The following is a 15,629-nucleotide window of genomic DNA, read 5'->3' on the forward strand; positions in this document are numbered from 1 at the left end:
CATGCAATCTAATATAAAGTGTTCTTTGATTACCTATGCCACTGTGTTAAGACTAAAGTATATGGCTTAAACATCACTGTAAATAAAAAGCAAAGGATGAATTCAAATGATATGATCAGGCTTTTATTTGTGAGCTAAACCTTTAATCAAGACAAATCGCAGAATTCTAACATGATGAATATGTTAGCTGCCAGGCACCTTGTACTGGAAGATATGATGTTATCTGTCGTATTGCTGCTGGTTCCATTTCTGATACTCACTGTCAAGTTTGAGGATAACCCAATAAATACAAACTAAGGCTATAGCAGAAATATTTTATAATGTGATTTGATGGGAAAATGATCATTAGTAGCTTGAGTCAAGGTTACAATGACACTTAAACTTACATGGCAGCTCTAGTACAGCTTTGCTGTTAGATAGTGGTCCAGTGTTAATGGTATTCTAAAGGATGGTGGTTGTTTTTTTTGTGGTATTCTAAAGAATGGTTGTTTTCTTTGTTTGAAATAAGTAAGGACTGTACATCTTGAAATATTGCATGCACACATTCATTGCGTCAATGAAATTACAGGAATCTAAAACATCTTCATATCATGTTTATGAGCGTTTAAACCTTTTCATGGCCATGGAAGCAGTAATGCTCCCTTTCCCCACCACACAAAGGCCTGCGAGTAGTTGCACGAGGAAACGGCACATATTTAAATATCTGGAACAATCGTTTTTACGAACTCTACTCTTCCGCTTAAAAGTCTGAGCGTAGTTGCACCTGAGTGGGCCTGCATTATACAGTACTTAAGTAATATCATATTTACACGTTTTTACTTGAAGGCCGTGGGGAATTTGGCAATTGCGTCAGTGCGCGCGGTAGGTAGGTGTTGTTCCTTGGGACTTGGGGACTTAGGGACTCGGGTGGGTCAGTAGTGCGGATCGCAGTCCTCCCTCAGGCTGTCGGTGATGTAGTTGACCTTCAGCAGCTCCTGGTAGTACTGCTTCTCCACCGCCGTGTTCACGGTCCAGGCAACCACCTCTACACCCCGATCCGCCCAGTATTGCACATAGTCCCTGCGAGGGGGAGGGGAGAGTAGAGGTCACAGTGGCAGAGGTCACCCAGCTCAGGGTCATTAAACAGAAGCTCAGTAGCAGGCGTCGACATGACCTTTGAACCTGCTATGGTTATGGTTATTGTATTTCGCAGACGTTTTGGCTGAACTCCAATAACTTGGCTATGACACTACTTACTGTAGCTACGGAAATTCAAATAGAACAGCCAATGATGTTTGTCACGCATTCTTTATCATTCTTTTATAACATATCAGTCAGTCAGAGGCCACGAAGGGTCAGGGTTACACATAGTTTTGTGTTCCCTAGCAATGATTTTGCATTCCCTCACAATAACTTTTGCGTTCCCTCAGTAGCTTGTGGTGCAGTAAATTAAAGAAGTATAATATGGGACCTTTAAAGGGCTTTTAACAATACAACAGACAAGTGTACACTGAAATTGGAAAGTTGACCTCAATCAATGTAATGAATACAAACAGTCTAAACTGTAACTCCTGAGTAAAAACAATCTAGAGTCTATTTTCCGCAGTTAACAAGTTCAAACTTTTGACAGAGAGCTCAATTGCGTTAATTAGTGGAGTTGAGCAAGACCGTTCGTTGCATTAACAACAATTCTTGACTTGACTTCCTTAGAGACACATCCTTTGTGGTTTTTGCATGTTGTCTGTGAAATTCAATGGAAGAGTGGACTTTGGCATGGCATCCATTAGTCATGTCATATGATGCTAACTTTGCTCATAGCTACTTTATGTTATCATAATGAGAAAAAAACAGGTCAGTAACAGTACATCTCACCTCCACTATGTCGGAGAGAAGACACCATAATAAATAGTCTAGACTCTAGACTATGGGCTCCTCTATCGCATACAATACTGATAAGTCAGTTCATAGGTTGTACTTCCTGTACCCTTCATACTGTGTACTGTAAACATACACTGTGTACTCTCTGCTGATAATATCATATACTAATGTTATTCTGGCACGCCATTATGTTGGTGGTCGTCTCATCAGCAGTAATTAAAGAGACCTAATGCTGTGCATTACGCTGTTCTTGTTGCCAAACCTAATGCGCCCATGGGAATTGTTTACCAGAATCATTTGTATGCAACCTTTCAAAACACGCAACCCGAGCTTTGACGCAAACAAACTCCAATTCTACGCTTAGTATGTATGCATGCTTCACATTGCACCAGTAATACAAATAGAAGAAACTCCAGAATTGAAGGTGGGACAATGCAGCTGGCAGAGATATGGACCTCCATCATCTGGATGGGGGGGGGGGGGGGCACTTGTGGTGAGCATATAACCTTTTACCTAACCTACAAGCGTTGGTTTGTTTTGGATTATCAAGTGCTGGGCAGTATTAATAAAGATTTGCATCATGGTATCTTTCAAGGATTCTGATGGTTTCACGATAGCCTACCTTGCGATATTTTTAGATTATTTATTTATTTATTTACATGACTGGTCCTTTATGGGTATTTGTGGTTTAGTCTACAGTCATGAGTATAATCTGAATTGTTGTTCCACAGAAATGAATGCTTTTTCATTTTAATAACCTTAGTTAATAATAAATACATATACCGGTAATAAAATGAATAGTAAAAGTTTACTAGAAAAGAAAAATATATACGAGATAAGTATTTAAGACTCACTGGGAAATAAAGTTCTTCTGCACCAGGAAAGCAGACACTCCACACAGGTGCCACAGCACGTGATGGTGGGCCCAGTCCAGCAGGACATCCAACACCTGGTGCCAGTGGTGCTTCCATGCGGCATCGAAGCGTGGCGTGCCGTCGCCTAGGCGACTGAGGCTCCACGGCCGGTGGGTCAGTGCAGTCACCACCCCTGGGTCTGCCTGGCGCATCTGGGACAGAAGCCGGAGACGTGGGTTACACTGTAGTGGCTCGCTGAGTGTCAAAGCTTCCACTGAGTACAGTCAATTTAGGTGAGATTTCAAACCATAGATGCACTCTCCAGTCAACAATTACATAGACTCTTTAATGCTCTTTAATGGAACACAATCTATTATTTATATATTATACTCTTCAAAAAATGGGGTCACTGATGAAACATGAACTCATTTTGGACATGATGATTTCTGTCTACCCTGTAGATGACTTTTGGTTCAAAGGAGCAGACAACGCTAGTGTTGTACAGGACTGGATGCTTCTTATACAAGTCCTTCAGAGTGGCTGCTGCCTGAAAAATAGACAAACAATCAAGACATTAGTCAGTATCAGTATCAGTCAGTATGGAAGTGTGTCTTATCTATCTTTTTGAACTTATTTAACAAAAGAAGGGAAATGTTTGCTAATCATTTCGGAACAGAACAAACCTCTCACTGAGACATGACTACATAAAACATACATGTATCTTTTTTTTTATTGCAGTCTGGAGGTATTTCAAGCATGCTGTTAAAGACCAAACATCAGTGACAGACTGTAACACACGCTGGGAGACTGACCCCTGAGGTAAATGATGCGCCTCATTAATCTAGTACCTCATCTGGATGACCTTTGACATCAAAGTAGATGGTCAGCTGGTGTTTAATAGACTCCTCTACAGCCTCCTGCAGCGTGGGTACCTTCTCCCCTCGGAAGCGCTCTCTGGGAAGGAGGACATTTACAAATGTTACAAAACATCATATGCGCTGGATATCCTAGGACAAGAAAGGGTACTTTGGGGTTAACTGTAACCATTTTCTGAGGCTGTTGAATGGTGCACAGGTGGCCTGTTGATTTGAATGGTGAACAGGTGGCTTGTTGATTTGGTGCGTTTTAAACAGCCTCAGAAAATGGTTACAGTTAACCCCAAAGTACCCAAGAAAGGTTCAAACTAGATGTAACGCAGAGCCGTATAAAAATTATATGATTGCCGCCCAGTCCTGCACATTTTCTTCATACATACAAACATACAAAAATAATCCTGGGCCCTACGTTTCTCTCACACACACTCACTTTTTGTCTCATGGCCAATATTGGTTTCTACGTGAAACAGCAAAGAATATTTCATTTCTTTCTTCTGATCTTTAGTTGTTATTATTTTATTGATTTACACGTGTTTGTCTTATTTTATTGATTTACACGTGTTTATCTTATTTTTTATTTCCTACTTGTATCAGATTGTGGCAAAATATAACTCTCACATCCCTTCAACCATCTCCCCTTCCGATGTGTTAGTCTCTCTCACTTGGTCTTGTGCTTTACCTGAGGCGGTGCTTGGCTGCAGCATCAAGTTTGGTGATTTCAGAAAAGCGCAGCTTGCAGAGGGGTCCTGACCCATTGGTGGTCCGGTCCACAGTGTCGTCATGCATGAGAACAGGCACCCCGTCGGCGGTGAACTCCAAGTCCAGCTCGACGCCTGTCGCTCCATTCTGACTGGCCTGGTGGTGGCGGAAAAAAAAAAAAAAAAAAAAAGAATTCGGGGGAGGAACAGAAAGCTGCATGGCAAGACGGAAAAAGCAGAATCTGGCACCCACATTAAAACCCTCTATACACAGCACTTTACAGGGGACACGACAAGTCTGTCAACATAGAACTTAGCCCAAGAGAACACTGTGCTTAAAGCCTACAGTATCTAGCCAGAGAACACACACCCTCCACTGAGTTTAGACAATCAAGCTAAAGCAATCAAGCAATCAATCTATCAAAAGATTAATACTAGGCTAAAGGGTGGAAACACTCATGAATGGCACCATTCATCAAACAAATAGGTTAGACCAGGGGTAAGTAACCTGCAGCCGGAGGCACACATGCGGCCCTTAAGCTCATCTCTAGTGGCTCCTTGGCTTTCTCTAAAAATGGAGGCTATAAAATATTTGTATATTTCATATAGTCGTTAAGCTACAAGCTGTCCCAACACATAACAGTTGGTGAAGACAGTATTATACTGTACAATACAGCAGAATATGGCGAGTATGCCATTCTTTCATACAAGCTTATGCCACAAACCACTTGGAGGTGCAAATAATATTGTCGTTTTGGTTTATTTTACCACCGGGTAACTTCAAAACAGGCACCTTACTTTGGATAGACAATAGCAATATTTCATAGGAGTGAAGAAATCGAGATTGGAGTCACTCAACTTTAGGCACCACTGATATGTTTAGTGTTCTAACGACCTCAAATAGCTTGTTACCAAAATTACTGCCAATGAGCCAGAAGTGAACACACATGTATGGCTATAAAGATGACATTTCTGATACAAATAAAACACTTTTAGAACCCCTGAGCCAATTCACTTTCTATGTGATCTCAATGGCGATGCAGCATTCCAACAGCACGGCGTATCTACTGCCCAAAAACGCCCACAATATGTTTGTGTGAAAGAAAATGACCGAGGCCTATTTTAAAAGACAGGGTTGCCGACTGTTAGACCCATTACTGCAGACAAATATACATTACTGTACTGGCTGTTTACTTCAAATGCCTTCTCCATCGAATCCTAAGTAACGCAGTGACATCGGTCGAATTTAACTTAGCCTAGAAATTATCTCGCTATTTCAATGAATAGCACAAAAATGTAGATAAAATCTTGACAATATTTAGGACATATGCACATTCACTTACTTCACGGATAGCCGCTAAGGTGTTTTCTGGGGCATCGTGACCGCCACCCCGGTGAGCAATGACAGAAATCGCCCCGGCGGTCGATTTTTCAGGCCGCAGCACCTGCCGTGCTCGGCTCGCCGGGACTTGCGGGAATCGGAACATCACCAGAAAAAAGTAAAGTGATGTAGTGACAACCGTGGACCATAGCGCGCTCCTGGTTCCAAGGAGAAGCACGATAAACACTGCCGACAGGCAGGTGACACCGTCCCCAATTTGTAGCATGTTTTTAAGACAATTTTTCCAAATCCCGGTGCCACTTCAGCTGCAGCTAAGGTGTTCCTGAATGCACAGTGCCCATTCAATATTCTGACAGACGACTGATGGATTCCAATGTAGAAAGCTAGGCTAGGAGGTAAAATCAGAAAGTCGGGAATCAGACAGCTTTCGGTACACAAAATACATTACACCCCTCGTTAAAACAGTTCAGAGCGAATGTCAAAATCTGAACAGGATAGACTTCATGTCAAAACCGAACGAAACCATGGACTTCCTATGTTACCATTACCAACGGACTGCTCCCTTATGTCCCTGGCTCCCAAACCGATATCAATATCCGGTTCAGTCAAAGGCGAAATAAGAGTCCCCTTTCACTTACCTTTTCACACACAGACAATCAGTTTGGCTAGTGGTAACAGTAGACTTATCTAATTTGGTCCAAAAAAGCAGGTAATTGCAGTCGAGTTATGTAAAATAAATCCTCACTTACAGGCTATTTTCTAGATTGTGAAAGACATGACTAAACAATGCTTTGGCAATGGTGGAAACCGATAGCTCACGCCCTGACTCAAACACCATGTAGAAAGGTTGTGAAAAACTGGAGTAAAAGGATGTGTACGCTCTTTTTTTTTTCAGTGTGCCAAATAATGTAATCACATTGCACAATCTAGACTTACTGTCATATCCATTTAGCCAACAGCCTAGTCTACCACACAACAAGATTGCATTGTCTGTAATGTGCTCTGAAATTCACAACACAATATCTAGGTGTAGACCAAATGAATACATAAATAAATCCTGCAGGCCTATGGACTCTCTTATCCTGACTACATAAGGCAATAAAATGTAATAGTTATGGCACATAATTTATTATCAGAGAGATGGAGAAAACAGGGGGGGGGGGGGGGGTTATTATTATTTTTATTATTAGTAGTAGTAATTCTGCATGTACAATTACACATGGCTCAAAGTTACACATAAGAAATCCATGTACAATATTACAGTTGCAATAAACATTCAGAACAAACAAAACAATGATGATGGAGAAAACAGGTGTCTGGTTATTGTTCTGATGACAGCTAAACTTCACAACGAAAGGGGGCAGCATTGCCCTTTCAGCGCATGTTGGACGAAAAGAAAGAAGCGATTCACCGGCTGATGCGCATGTGCTGGTGGAGGTCATGTTTCTTCGAATGTCCAAGACCCTGGTCAGCCCTGACAAGATGGTAAGTTTACGAAATCCATCCCAAATAAATAATCTTTATGTATGCTCTGCTGACCGTGATGCTGTGAAGAACACTGTTCAATCATATGTGGCATGCACAGAATTAAGTGATTGAAATGTGGGGTTGGTCACTCACACTTTTCCTGTGTGTTTGACGTTAACGTAGGCTACAAAAATCTTTCAAGTAGGCTGATGGCGTGTGTTCTACATTCTCTCTTTTTACAGCTTAAATCAATACAGCTAGGTCGTCTTGCGATCCCTCCGGTGATTCAATGTCGGGGACACGTTTATTGCCGTAAAGGAGGCGCGGCTGTCAGCCAAGTGCTTCGTGGGATCCATGGTGGGATCCCAGCGCACACTCACTCGGGACTCTTCACGAGACCAACATTACCATGCGTACAGAGTGCACCTCTACTCTTCCAGCACCAGATTGTTGCGCACTGCGCTGACCTGTCCTCGCAGAAATATACGTTGATCTATGCATTACCTTCCATAGCACTTTTACGGGCGTTGTCTAGACTCAAACTTGTACAGACTGGAATCACTGTTGTCATACTTCCCCCAGTATACTACCTCTTCCTCCAGGGAGACCTTTCCCTGGACGTTGTGAACTACAGCTTTGCCATTGCAGCATTTGCTGCCGTCATGCTGTACTCCATCAGTAATTTCTCTAGACGAGTCGTGGGGAGGATGTACTTGGACTCTTCTGGGACTACGCTCAAGGTGTCACATCTGACGTTCTGGGGCCGTCGCAATGACGTATACATGCCAGTGGACGATATCATGACTTTAGGAGATGTCGGCGACTCTCCAAAGGAAACGATTTTGTACTTAAAACGCTATAGTACCAAGAAAAAAATGTACTACTCTACCCGCTTTGGACGCGTGGTTGATAGGCGTGGATTTCAGAAGGTGTTTGGAAGTGTACCCTAAATCTTGTGTTAAATTACTTTTATATCTCATGTTGTTGGTGTGTGGTGTACAAAATATGGCTTAAAGTGATATGTTTCATCCATGTTGTAGACAATTTATTACATGATTGCACAAGAAACAGAATATCCTATGCAGCTTTTCCAATCTAACATACTTGATTCATAACATTAAAATACATCTGCAACAAAAATGATACAATAACAATAAATTGTGATATTATTTTGTACAAAAGTGTATAGGCTAACGTTTTTGTTGTCAAATAATGTTTTGGACCAATGGCAAAAAATGTAGCCTACAACAAATGAATGCATGCATTTTGTGTTTTGATGCATGTTGTGATATTTATTATGCCTATATTTAGCAGCATTGACTAATGATTTCTGCCCAATGCATAATTTGACAACAAAAACAAAACAGCTCTGCTATTTTATTGGTGTGAAATCGTTTGTGGTATGGCAAGACAAAAATGACCCCCATCATTGTGTATCTGTGTTCCGTTGGGAAGTCTTTCTGGGCTTTTACTTCATCTCAGCCACGGCGTCACTGAAGATGCTCAGGAAGAGTTGTGCGTGGTGCTCTTTGAAGACCAGAGAAGGTCGAAATCTGATCGACTGGCTGCCACAGCCTCCGAGCACCACACCTGAGCAAGAGCAAAAGAGGCAGGTACAGTAAGAGTTGTTAATAGGACGCATGTACTATTTTAATGTTTCATAACTGTATTACTGTGATGCCTGTCGAGGCATCATGCTTTATCATACCCTTGTTTCTGGCCTTGAGGATGAGTTTGTTGCGCGTGTCTTCATCTTTGACGTCGATGGCACAGAATGTCCCCAGTCCTCTGGCTCTGCTCAGGAGGTGAGGATAACGAGCCTGGAGTGAAAGGTAGAACAATAAAACACTCAGATTCAAATCGCTGTAACTGCAAGTATGAAGGAGCCCAATTACAGCCAATTATGTCAAGGGCTTTGCTGTAAACTCTCAGAGCTTGTTTCATGTCTGTTGACCACACATTGGTCAAGATATGTTCATGTTGTTGTTTGGTGGCTTTCACACCTTGCCTATGTTAACAAGTCCACCTGATGCCTACCTGTAGGTCATATAGGCCATTGAGCATGACATGACCTGTTCGTTTCACTTGGTCCAAAAGGTTCTCCTTGCGTATCACCTTCAGCACCTCTGACAGGAACATGTTCCTGGTGGGATCCCCCATCCAAGTGTTAAAGATCCTCATGGGCTTAGGAGGAGACCGAGAACAGATCACATGAAAAGCAAAAGTTCTTTTTAAGACTCAAAACTGAAGGGACTTTATTACGAACGATAAAGTCATTTCGACACAATCTCGATGTGAACAGCTAAAGAATATTCTAAATCAGATCTGTCAAATCCAAATAGCATTTAATTGTGATGCTACTCAGAAGCACTCAGTAATCAGATTTAATGGCCTGGCAGCTACCTTGTCTGGCTGAAACTCGTCTTTGTAGAAGAAGCCGCCTGTCAGCAGTTTCTTGCTGAAGGAGACGATGTCTGCTGGGTCATCCAGTCCCCAGTGTTCGTGGGCCCAGAACATTCCAGTGGAGCCACCCCCCGTTTGCACCTCATCCACCAGGAATGCAGAGCCGTGCTGCCGGAGAGGAGACAGACATCACCAACAATATTCTGATTGTGTGGTCAATAGACCTCTGAATATCGCCGACAAAAAACCCTATCTGTCAGATCTTGTATCTTGCGATTTTTCCTTCCTCATTATCGCAGAAACTCTCGTGGGGACATAGAAGTCTGAAATGCAGACGTTTTGCTCACTTTTGCCCTCTGCCTTGGAGTGGGTGCTGTGATCTTTGGTATGTTAAGATGGCAAACTTAGATTTTTGATTCCCCAGAGCTAGGCTAGGGTAGGTAGTTGGTTGGCTTCAATTAACACCCGGATCTCCTTATATGGGCAAAGATGGCAGTTTTGGTTCTTTTTTGTAGGTGAACTTCAAGGTCTATTCTATTAGTCTATTAGTCTAATTAATGGGAGACTCTTGAGAGGATGTGCCATGAGGTAGTAATACTGCCTCACATCCTGCTCCACACAGACACAGTTTACAGTTGAGACTTATGTAGGTTAAGACCAAAGATTCCCGAGGAGACGAGGCGAGCCACAACGTTCTAAAACCTTGCAACTGCAATTGAACATGTTGAATGCTCTGCGACAGCTTGCAACTACGTGCAACTTCTAATTCACACTGCTGCAACTCCACCTTGTTGCGTCGTTAATCTTTGGTGTGGGCTTTGTGAGTCACTGGTCATAGTAAAATCCAAACCTTCTTGGCAATGGCTCTGAGCTTCCTGAAGAAGTCAAAAGACGCATAGTTGTCGCCTCCTTCTGCTTGTATTGGCTCAATCACAATGCCTGCTACTGGTTTGCCCTTCTTCTCCCATTTAACAATGACGTCCTCCACCTTGGGACAGAAATGTACAGGAATGTTGCACAGTTTTAAATAAACACAATACTGTTCATCTTACAGTGAAGGTAACAGACAGAGAGAGCGGCAATGAGCTAGTGGACAAACTGAGACAACCAGTAGACAACTAATGTCCTTGATCTGATTCTGCTTATGATATTGAAAACATTATTTTATGTCAAAATAATAGTATAAGGCTTATGGGAACATGAACAGGTCGAAAAACAGGACTGTTTTTCAATTGTAGCTTATAATTTGGTCAGCACTCTAAAAATAATATAACTCTTGAGTGAAGCCTGCTCCTACTCATGAACATGAACAGGTCAGCATTATATATAGGTCCTTTCTCAGTGATGATGAAAGTCTGTGTGTGAGGATTTCACCTCTTCCAAACATCTCTTCTCTTCCTGTGCATTCTCTCTCTCAAACTGAGCCAGTGGGTAGCGTAGTTTGGGGAAGGGTGCAATTGGCCAGTCGAAGGCCGGCACGTCCAGCTTCTGAATGGCCTTGGTGTGAGTGGTGGACAGGCAGCCTGTGGGACATAAATGGCTGTGACTTCTCAGGAGCATGTTCCGTTTAGTTAAACGTTGGTTATCTCTTGATTATAAAGAAAGTTCAAGACAACAGATAGCCAGGAAACCTATCCTAAATGACATATCAGATACATACACACACATATGATGTATGTGTGTACGTATGTATATGTGACACACACACATATAGTCAGTAATGGTTTGATGTACAGTAGCATCAATGGCTAGCATGGTTGAGGATATTCTTCTTTACCCAGAGTTCTGCCATGGAATCCACCCATGAAGGACAGAATGCTGAGATCAGGACAACCAGGGGCCTTTTGAGAAGAGTGCCAGTTAGTTCAACTACAGGAGATATTGGAAACAGGACAAATACTATCAGGTAAACAACATGTGTGTTAGTCTGACCTGGTTAATGACACTGGACGTTGATTCTTCAGAAGTTGGTTCACTGTGGCCTCTTTGCTTAGTCTAAAAAGTGTGATGAGCACTTGACATGTTGTTAAATCAACAAAACCAGTTGTACACTTATAGCTTAAACAGCTCCATCAACAACACGTTTGCTCTACTTCTTTGACTTTTAAAGGTGTTTGAAGTGCACTTACTCTGTACCATATGAAAATGGCTTTGTAGGCGTTTTCATTGGAGCAAGAGCCACAGGCCATCGTCTGCACTCGTTTGAAGCCCTTGGGGGCCACCTGACGAGGACGAAATAGAAATGGTTAACAAACTAGCTTTAAAACACCATTAGATTTAATATGAAGACAAGCATATTTGTCTGTTTGTAAAGAAGTTATTGACAAAAGAGGTACTCACAGAGATTAACCCATCCTTCAGTTTTTCTGGAAATATCCGGGGTGGTAACATGCCCAGAGCTGGCCGATTAACAAAGGAACTCTGAAAGAGTTTACATTATATTTGATGACGCATGGTTCCCACTGTCTTCTTTTCCCACTCATATAACAGGTAAAGAATGCATTAGCTACCCTTACCAGATTGTGAGGATTGGTCATAATCTTCATAAGAGCAGGGTGATTGTATCCTACAAATGAATAAAGCACAAAGACCATCACTGAATGTATTTACCCTCCGACATATGTTTTAGAACCATTGACTAATTAACTTATGCAAACATGAAACTTTGAGAGAGAGGTTCTTGTCTCTCCGCTCTCACCGATGGGTATGGAGGCGATCTGGGTGTAAACATCTAGCATGCGATTTCCGTCCACGTCCACCAGGTAGTTCCCTCGACTCTCTTCGTAATCACAGAAGAAGTTCAGAGACTGAACGTTCTGAGAGAGAGGGGAGACCAACAAAGTCAATTCATACACCCCTCTGACTCAGACACACATGCTCCATGCCATAGGTCATACTGTTTTCAATGATTTTTGGACTCAAAGAGTAGGTTGTGCCACTTGAGTATTTCAGGAGGAAATCCTTTTATTTTTGCCCTTGATGAAATTCCCTGATAAATGTTCCAAAGCCTAACATGATTGGTATCAAGTCAAAGGCAGTGCATGTCTGTGCAACATATCCTCCCTGCTCACCTGGATCTCTCCTAGTTGTTTCTGCAGTGCCTGTGTGGAGGTGTGGTGGAAGGGGAGGAGAACAGTTAAGACAGGAATGTGACAAGGTGTCCAATGATGACAAAGCAAAACATTGTATACGCACTGTCCTCATGGATATGTTCATGTATTCATCAACTAGTGTTATTTTCAAAGTCGTATAAGGTAATCCCAAAAGGCTTTACAACAAACTTGATGACTTATTAACATCGAGGGTGGGTGGTCTGTTTGGTGAGTGTTAATTCTCAAAAAAATATTCGGTAACCATTCACAGTGACAAGGACAGCTGAATCAGTATCTCTGGAGCTAGTGGTCAACAGTACCAGTGACAGTGGCCCAGGAACTGAAGTCTTCATATGAGGCCCATCGTACTCAAACTCTTCCAGGGTCTTCTTGACTGACGCTGCTTGACTGATATGCCTTGGACCTGCAGTAGAAACACAACAAACAGGCCTACAATGGTCAACACTTGCACTGGCACAATCACCCTAATCGGTCATTAATATGAATCAAAACTTTCAAGACTTAAAACGTATACTTATTATTAAAAATCAAGATATATATTTTTAATTAAATCAAGTGACAATTTTAGTTAGAGTACAGAATTGTTACTGCTAGCTTCTGTAAGCAAACGGTGGTGTGTAAATAAATAAGCAGGGGGTGACTCTAGGGCAATACTGTACTGTAAGGCCAGTCTGATCCTGTTCCTGTTGTGATGCATGTAACTGGCCAGACTCACACCTGCTCCTCCTCCCAGCTCCTCTCCACTCAAGGAGGTTCACCTCAGCAAAACAGGAACTCAACCAGAGGGAACTGGACAGTATGGTCGATGATTAAAAGCCATTAAACCTATTGTGTCCTCCCCTCTCTACCTAGCTCCCTGACCTATTCACCCCACGTATATGTGCACTTCTGTTGGGCTGCGCTGTGATCAGAGAGACAGAGTGAAAAGAGTTGATTTGGTCTGATCATGCATTGAGACAAACTCAGAGACAAAGCTCTTTTGTATGTTGATACCAGGGGAATCAATGAGTTGATATTTGCTAGCTCCACCCATTGCTACAAAATCATGCAGAGAAGTAAATCCTTACACCACTTTTTGAAGATTTGGGAAAGATATTTGAAAGATTGTAGTCTTTTGAGTTAAAAGATTCTGATCTGTCAAGAATCTTTCCCAAATCTGGTCAAAGTCTTCTGATATATAATGGGTAACATAACATGCTCATATACTGTAAGTTCGCGGCCCTCTACACTTTCTACTCATGTCAGCATTTACAGTCATACTCAAGGGAAAATAAACTTTGTAGATTTGTTTTACTGTTACATAAACAAATATAGCCAATCCCATAATGCAACAACAGAGGCATACACACAAAGGCCATGACCCCACACTGAGGCCAAATCAACTGCTCACTGTCCATGTGCATGAAGCGCAGTGTGAGCGTGCAGTGCAGTGTATAGCGCAGCCGTGCAGTGTATAGCGCAGCCGTGCTGCATAACGCCGGCCCTTCTCACCCTGTGCTGAGACCCAGGCGCTGGAGCGCAGGGCCAGGCATCGCCTGTAGAGGTGGCAGGCCATGTTCCACTACTGCAGGAGAGCAACCTGTTCAAAAGGCCCAGTGATCGGTACGTTAGAAATACATTACAATCACAAAGGGGCACTGTTGATCCATCTTTTAAGCCTACTGACAGACTTTGACAAGATTTGGGAAAGATTTTTGAAAGATTGTAGTCTTTTGAGTAAAGCTTGAATGAGGGACATTAGTTAAAAGACTATACAATCTTTCAAGAATCTTTCCCAAATCTTGTCAAAGTATGTCAGTGTAAGGTAGGCTTTAGCTGTGCTGGCCTTTATATCAAATTAAAATGGTTATTAACATAGTAATTGCTGATATAGTATGTCTGACACATGTTTAGAAATTTAGGGGACAGTGGCATGACATTTTAACACTTTAAATTCTCTGAGAGCAACTCACTGTGTTGTGATGAAGTTCAATCAACCGATTCCAGTCAAGATGGTATGGGTGTCTGTTTTGTGACAAGCAAAAGGACACAGTGGGTTTTAAGCGCTGAATGAGGGGAGGTGTGACAGGTGGGGCCAAAAGTTAACCGCCATCTCCTCATTCTGGTTTGGGCAGGAAACAACTTGTTGTGGCAAAATGAGATTGTTTTTGAATCAGGTGAACACTGGTGAATCAGTGTCTTCAAATCCTTAATGCCAACCCCTGGTCATCAGTTGGGCACCTGGCCAATTGTGCTAATTGAAGAGTTCCTATATAGCACTTTTTCTTTAATGACAAGTGTGTGTGTGTGTGTGTGTGTGTGTGTGTGTGTGTGTGTGTGTTCAATAGAACTGCTCACATCTGAATGACAAAGCACATGCTCTAAGAATTGTCCTTAGAGATACCAGCCATTAACAAATGCATAGCGGTGTGTGGACAACTGATTGTCCTAATTGATGGTAGGACACATTCACAGACTCTGCGACATAAGATAAGATAAGATAAGATGAACTTTATTGTCCCAGAAGGGAAATTTGTCTTGGGCATTACAGTGCTGCATACAACTGCTTGTCATAAAAACAAAACACCAATTCACGCATACCACATAGGCAACAAAAGACAACAGAGTGGAATTACAGTGGGCACAGCAGACATAATCACTAGCCCCTTTCACATTCAGAAACGATACATTAGCGTTTAAGAAATAGCGGGTTCAGGGGATTTCGCAATGTGAAAGGTAGACGTGTTCTGGTCCCGGGGTTGTCTGAAGCCGGTGTTATACGGTAACTGATATGGTCAAGTGATATTCAAGTCACATGCCAAGTCACATAAGGAAGATATTGACCTTTAGACAACATATCAAGTGAGTTGGCATGCACTGAGATACTTCCATCATACCATATCATTGAAAATCATTTGTTCTATAATGTACTTCCATTGAAACGCATTGATTTTGACTTGACTTGATTTCCTCATTTCTGAGGTGACAAGACATTGAGTTCATCTCAATAATAAATAAATTATCAGCATTTAAAACTTCTC

The 15,629-nt window shown here is 42.1% G+C and overlaps 3 protein-coding genes across 5 annotated transcripts in view; 1 reads left to right on the plus strand and 2 right to left on the minus strand.

The window, feature by feature from the left end:
- Positions 1 to 109: 109 nt before the first annotated feature.
- gde1 (glycerophosphodiester phosphodiesterase 1) lies at positions 110 to 6,396 on the minus strand. 2 transcript variants are annotated; one of them, XM_062546086.1, is made up of 7 exons: positions 6,265 to 6,396; positions 5,628 to 6,014; positions 4,266 to 4,441; positions 3,560 to 3,665; positions 3,166 to 3,258; positions 2,712 to 2,923; positions 110 to 1,059 (listed from the first exon to the last, which is right to left on the minus strand). In XM_062546086.1, the coding sequence occupies exons 2-7, from the start codon at positions 5,889 to 5,891 to the stop codon at positions 912 to 914; spliced, it is 999 nt and encodes a 332-aa protein (XP_062402070.1). In that variant the 5' UTR covers positions 5,892 to 6,014; positions 6,265 to 6,396; the 3' UTR covers positions 110 to 911. The 2 variants fall into 2 exon arrangements, with proteins under 2 accessions (XP_062402070.1, XP_062402080.1); XM_062546096.1 differs by lacking the exon at positions 5,628 to 6,014 and having other exon boundaries at positions 6,265 to 6,357.
- Positions 2,909 to 8,072, plus strand: tmem186 (transmembrane protein 186). Of its 2 annotated transcripts, XM_062546109.1 has the most exons (4): positions 2,909 to 3,004; positions 3,450 to 3,530; positions 6,965 to 7,111; positions 7,336 to 8,072. In XM_062546109.1, exons 3-4 carry the CDS (start codon positions 7,067 to 7,069, stop codon positions 8,041 to 8,043), a joined length of 753 nt encoding a protein of 250 aa, XP_062402093.1. In that variant the 5' UTR covers positions 2,909 to 3,004; positions 3,450 to 3,530; positions 6,965 to 7,066; the 3' UTR covers positions 8,044 to 8,072. The 2 variants fall into 2 exon arrangements, with proteins under 2 accessions (XP_062402093.1, XP_062402098.1); XM_062546114.1 differs by lacking the exon at positions 2,909 to 3,004 and having other exon boundaries at positions 3,282 to 3,530.
- A 40-nt stretch (positions 8,073 to 8,112) lies between these two features.
- LOC134092907 (4-aminobutyrate aminotransferase, mitochondrial-like) overlaps positions 8,113 to 15,629 on the minus strand; it is a 40,254-nt gene continuing 32,737 nt past the window's right edge. Inside the window, exons 2-17 of the mRNA XM_062546073.1 lie at positions 14,562 to 14,613; positions 14,101 to 14,188; positions 12,909 to 13,012; positions 12,568 to 12,597; positions 12,195 to 12,312; positions 12,013 to 12,062; positions 11,837 to 11,917; positions 11,626 to 11,718; positions 11,429 to 11,491; positions 11,274 to 11,337; positions 10,871 to 11,019; positions 10,347 to 10,484; positions 9,497 to 9,664; positions 9,131 to 9,277; positions 8,802 to 8,913; positions 8,113 to 8,683 (exon numbers count right to left, since the gene is read on the minus strand). Of these exons, the coding sequence (XP_062402057.1) occupies positions 8,562 to 8,683; positions 8,802 to 8,913; positions 9,131 to 9,277; positions 9,497 to 9,664; positions 10,347 to 10,484; positions 10,871 to 11,019; positions 11,274 to 11,337; positions 11,429 to 11,491; positions 11,626 to 11,718; positions 11,837 to 11,917; positions 12,013 to 12,062; positions 12,195 to 12,312; positions 12,568 to 12,597; positions 12,909 to 13,012; positions 14,101 to 14,164 (1,503 nt within the window). The 5' untranslated portion in view covers positions 14,165 to 14,188; positions 14,562 to 14,613 and the 3' untranslated portion in view covers positions 8,113 to 8,561. The remainder of the gene's footprint in view (positions 8,684 to 8,801; positions 8,914 to 9,130; positions 9,278 to 9,496; positions 9,665 to 10,346; positions 10,485 to 10,870; positions 11,020 to 11,273; positions 11,338 to 11,428; positions 11,492 to 11,625; positions 11,719 to 11,836; positions 11,918 to 12,012; positions 12,063 to 12,194; positions 12,313 to 12,567; positions 12,598 to 12,908; positions 13,013 to 14,100; positions 14,189 to 14,561; positions 14,614 to 15,629) is intronic.

The sequence above is a fragment of the Sardina pilchardus genome, chromosome 1 (assembly GCF_963854185.1).
Source record: "Sardina pilchardus chromosome 1, fSarPil1.1, whole genome shotgun sequence".
NCBI lineage: Eukaryota > Metazoa > Chordata > Actinopteri > Clupeiformes > Clupeidae > Sardina > Sardina pilchardus.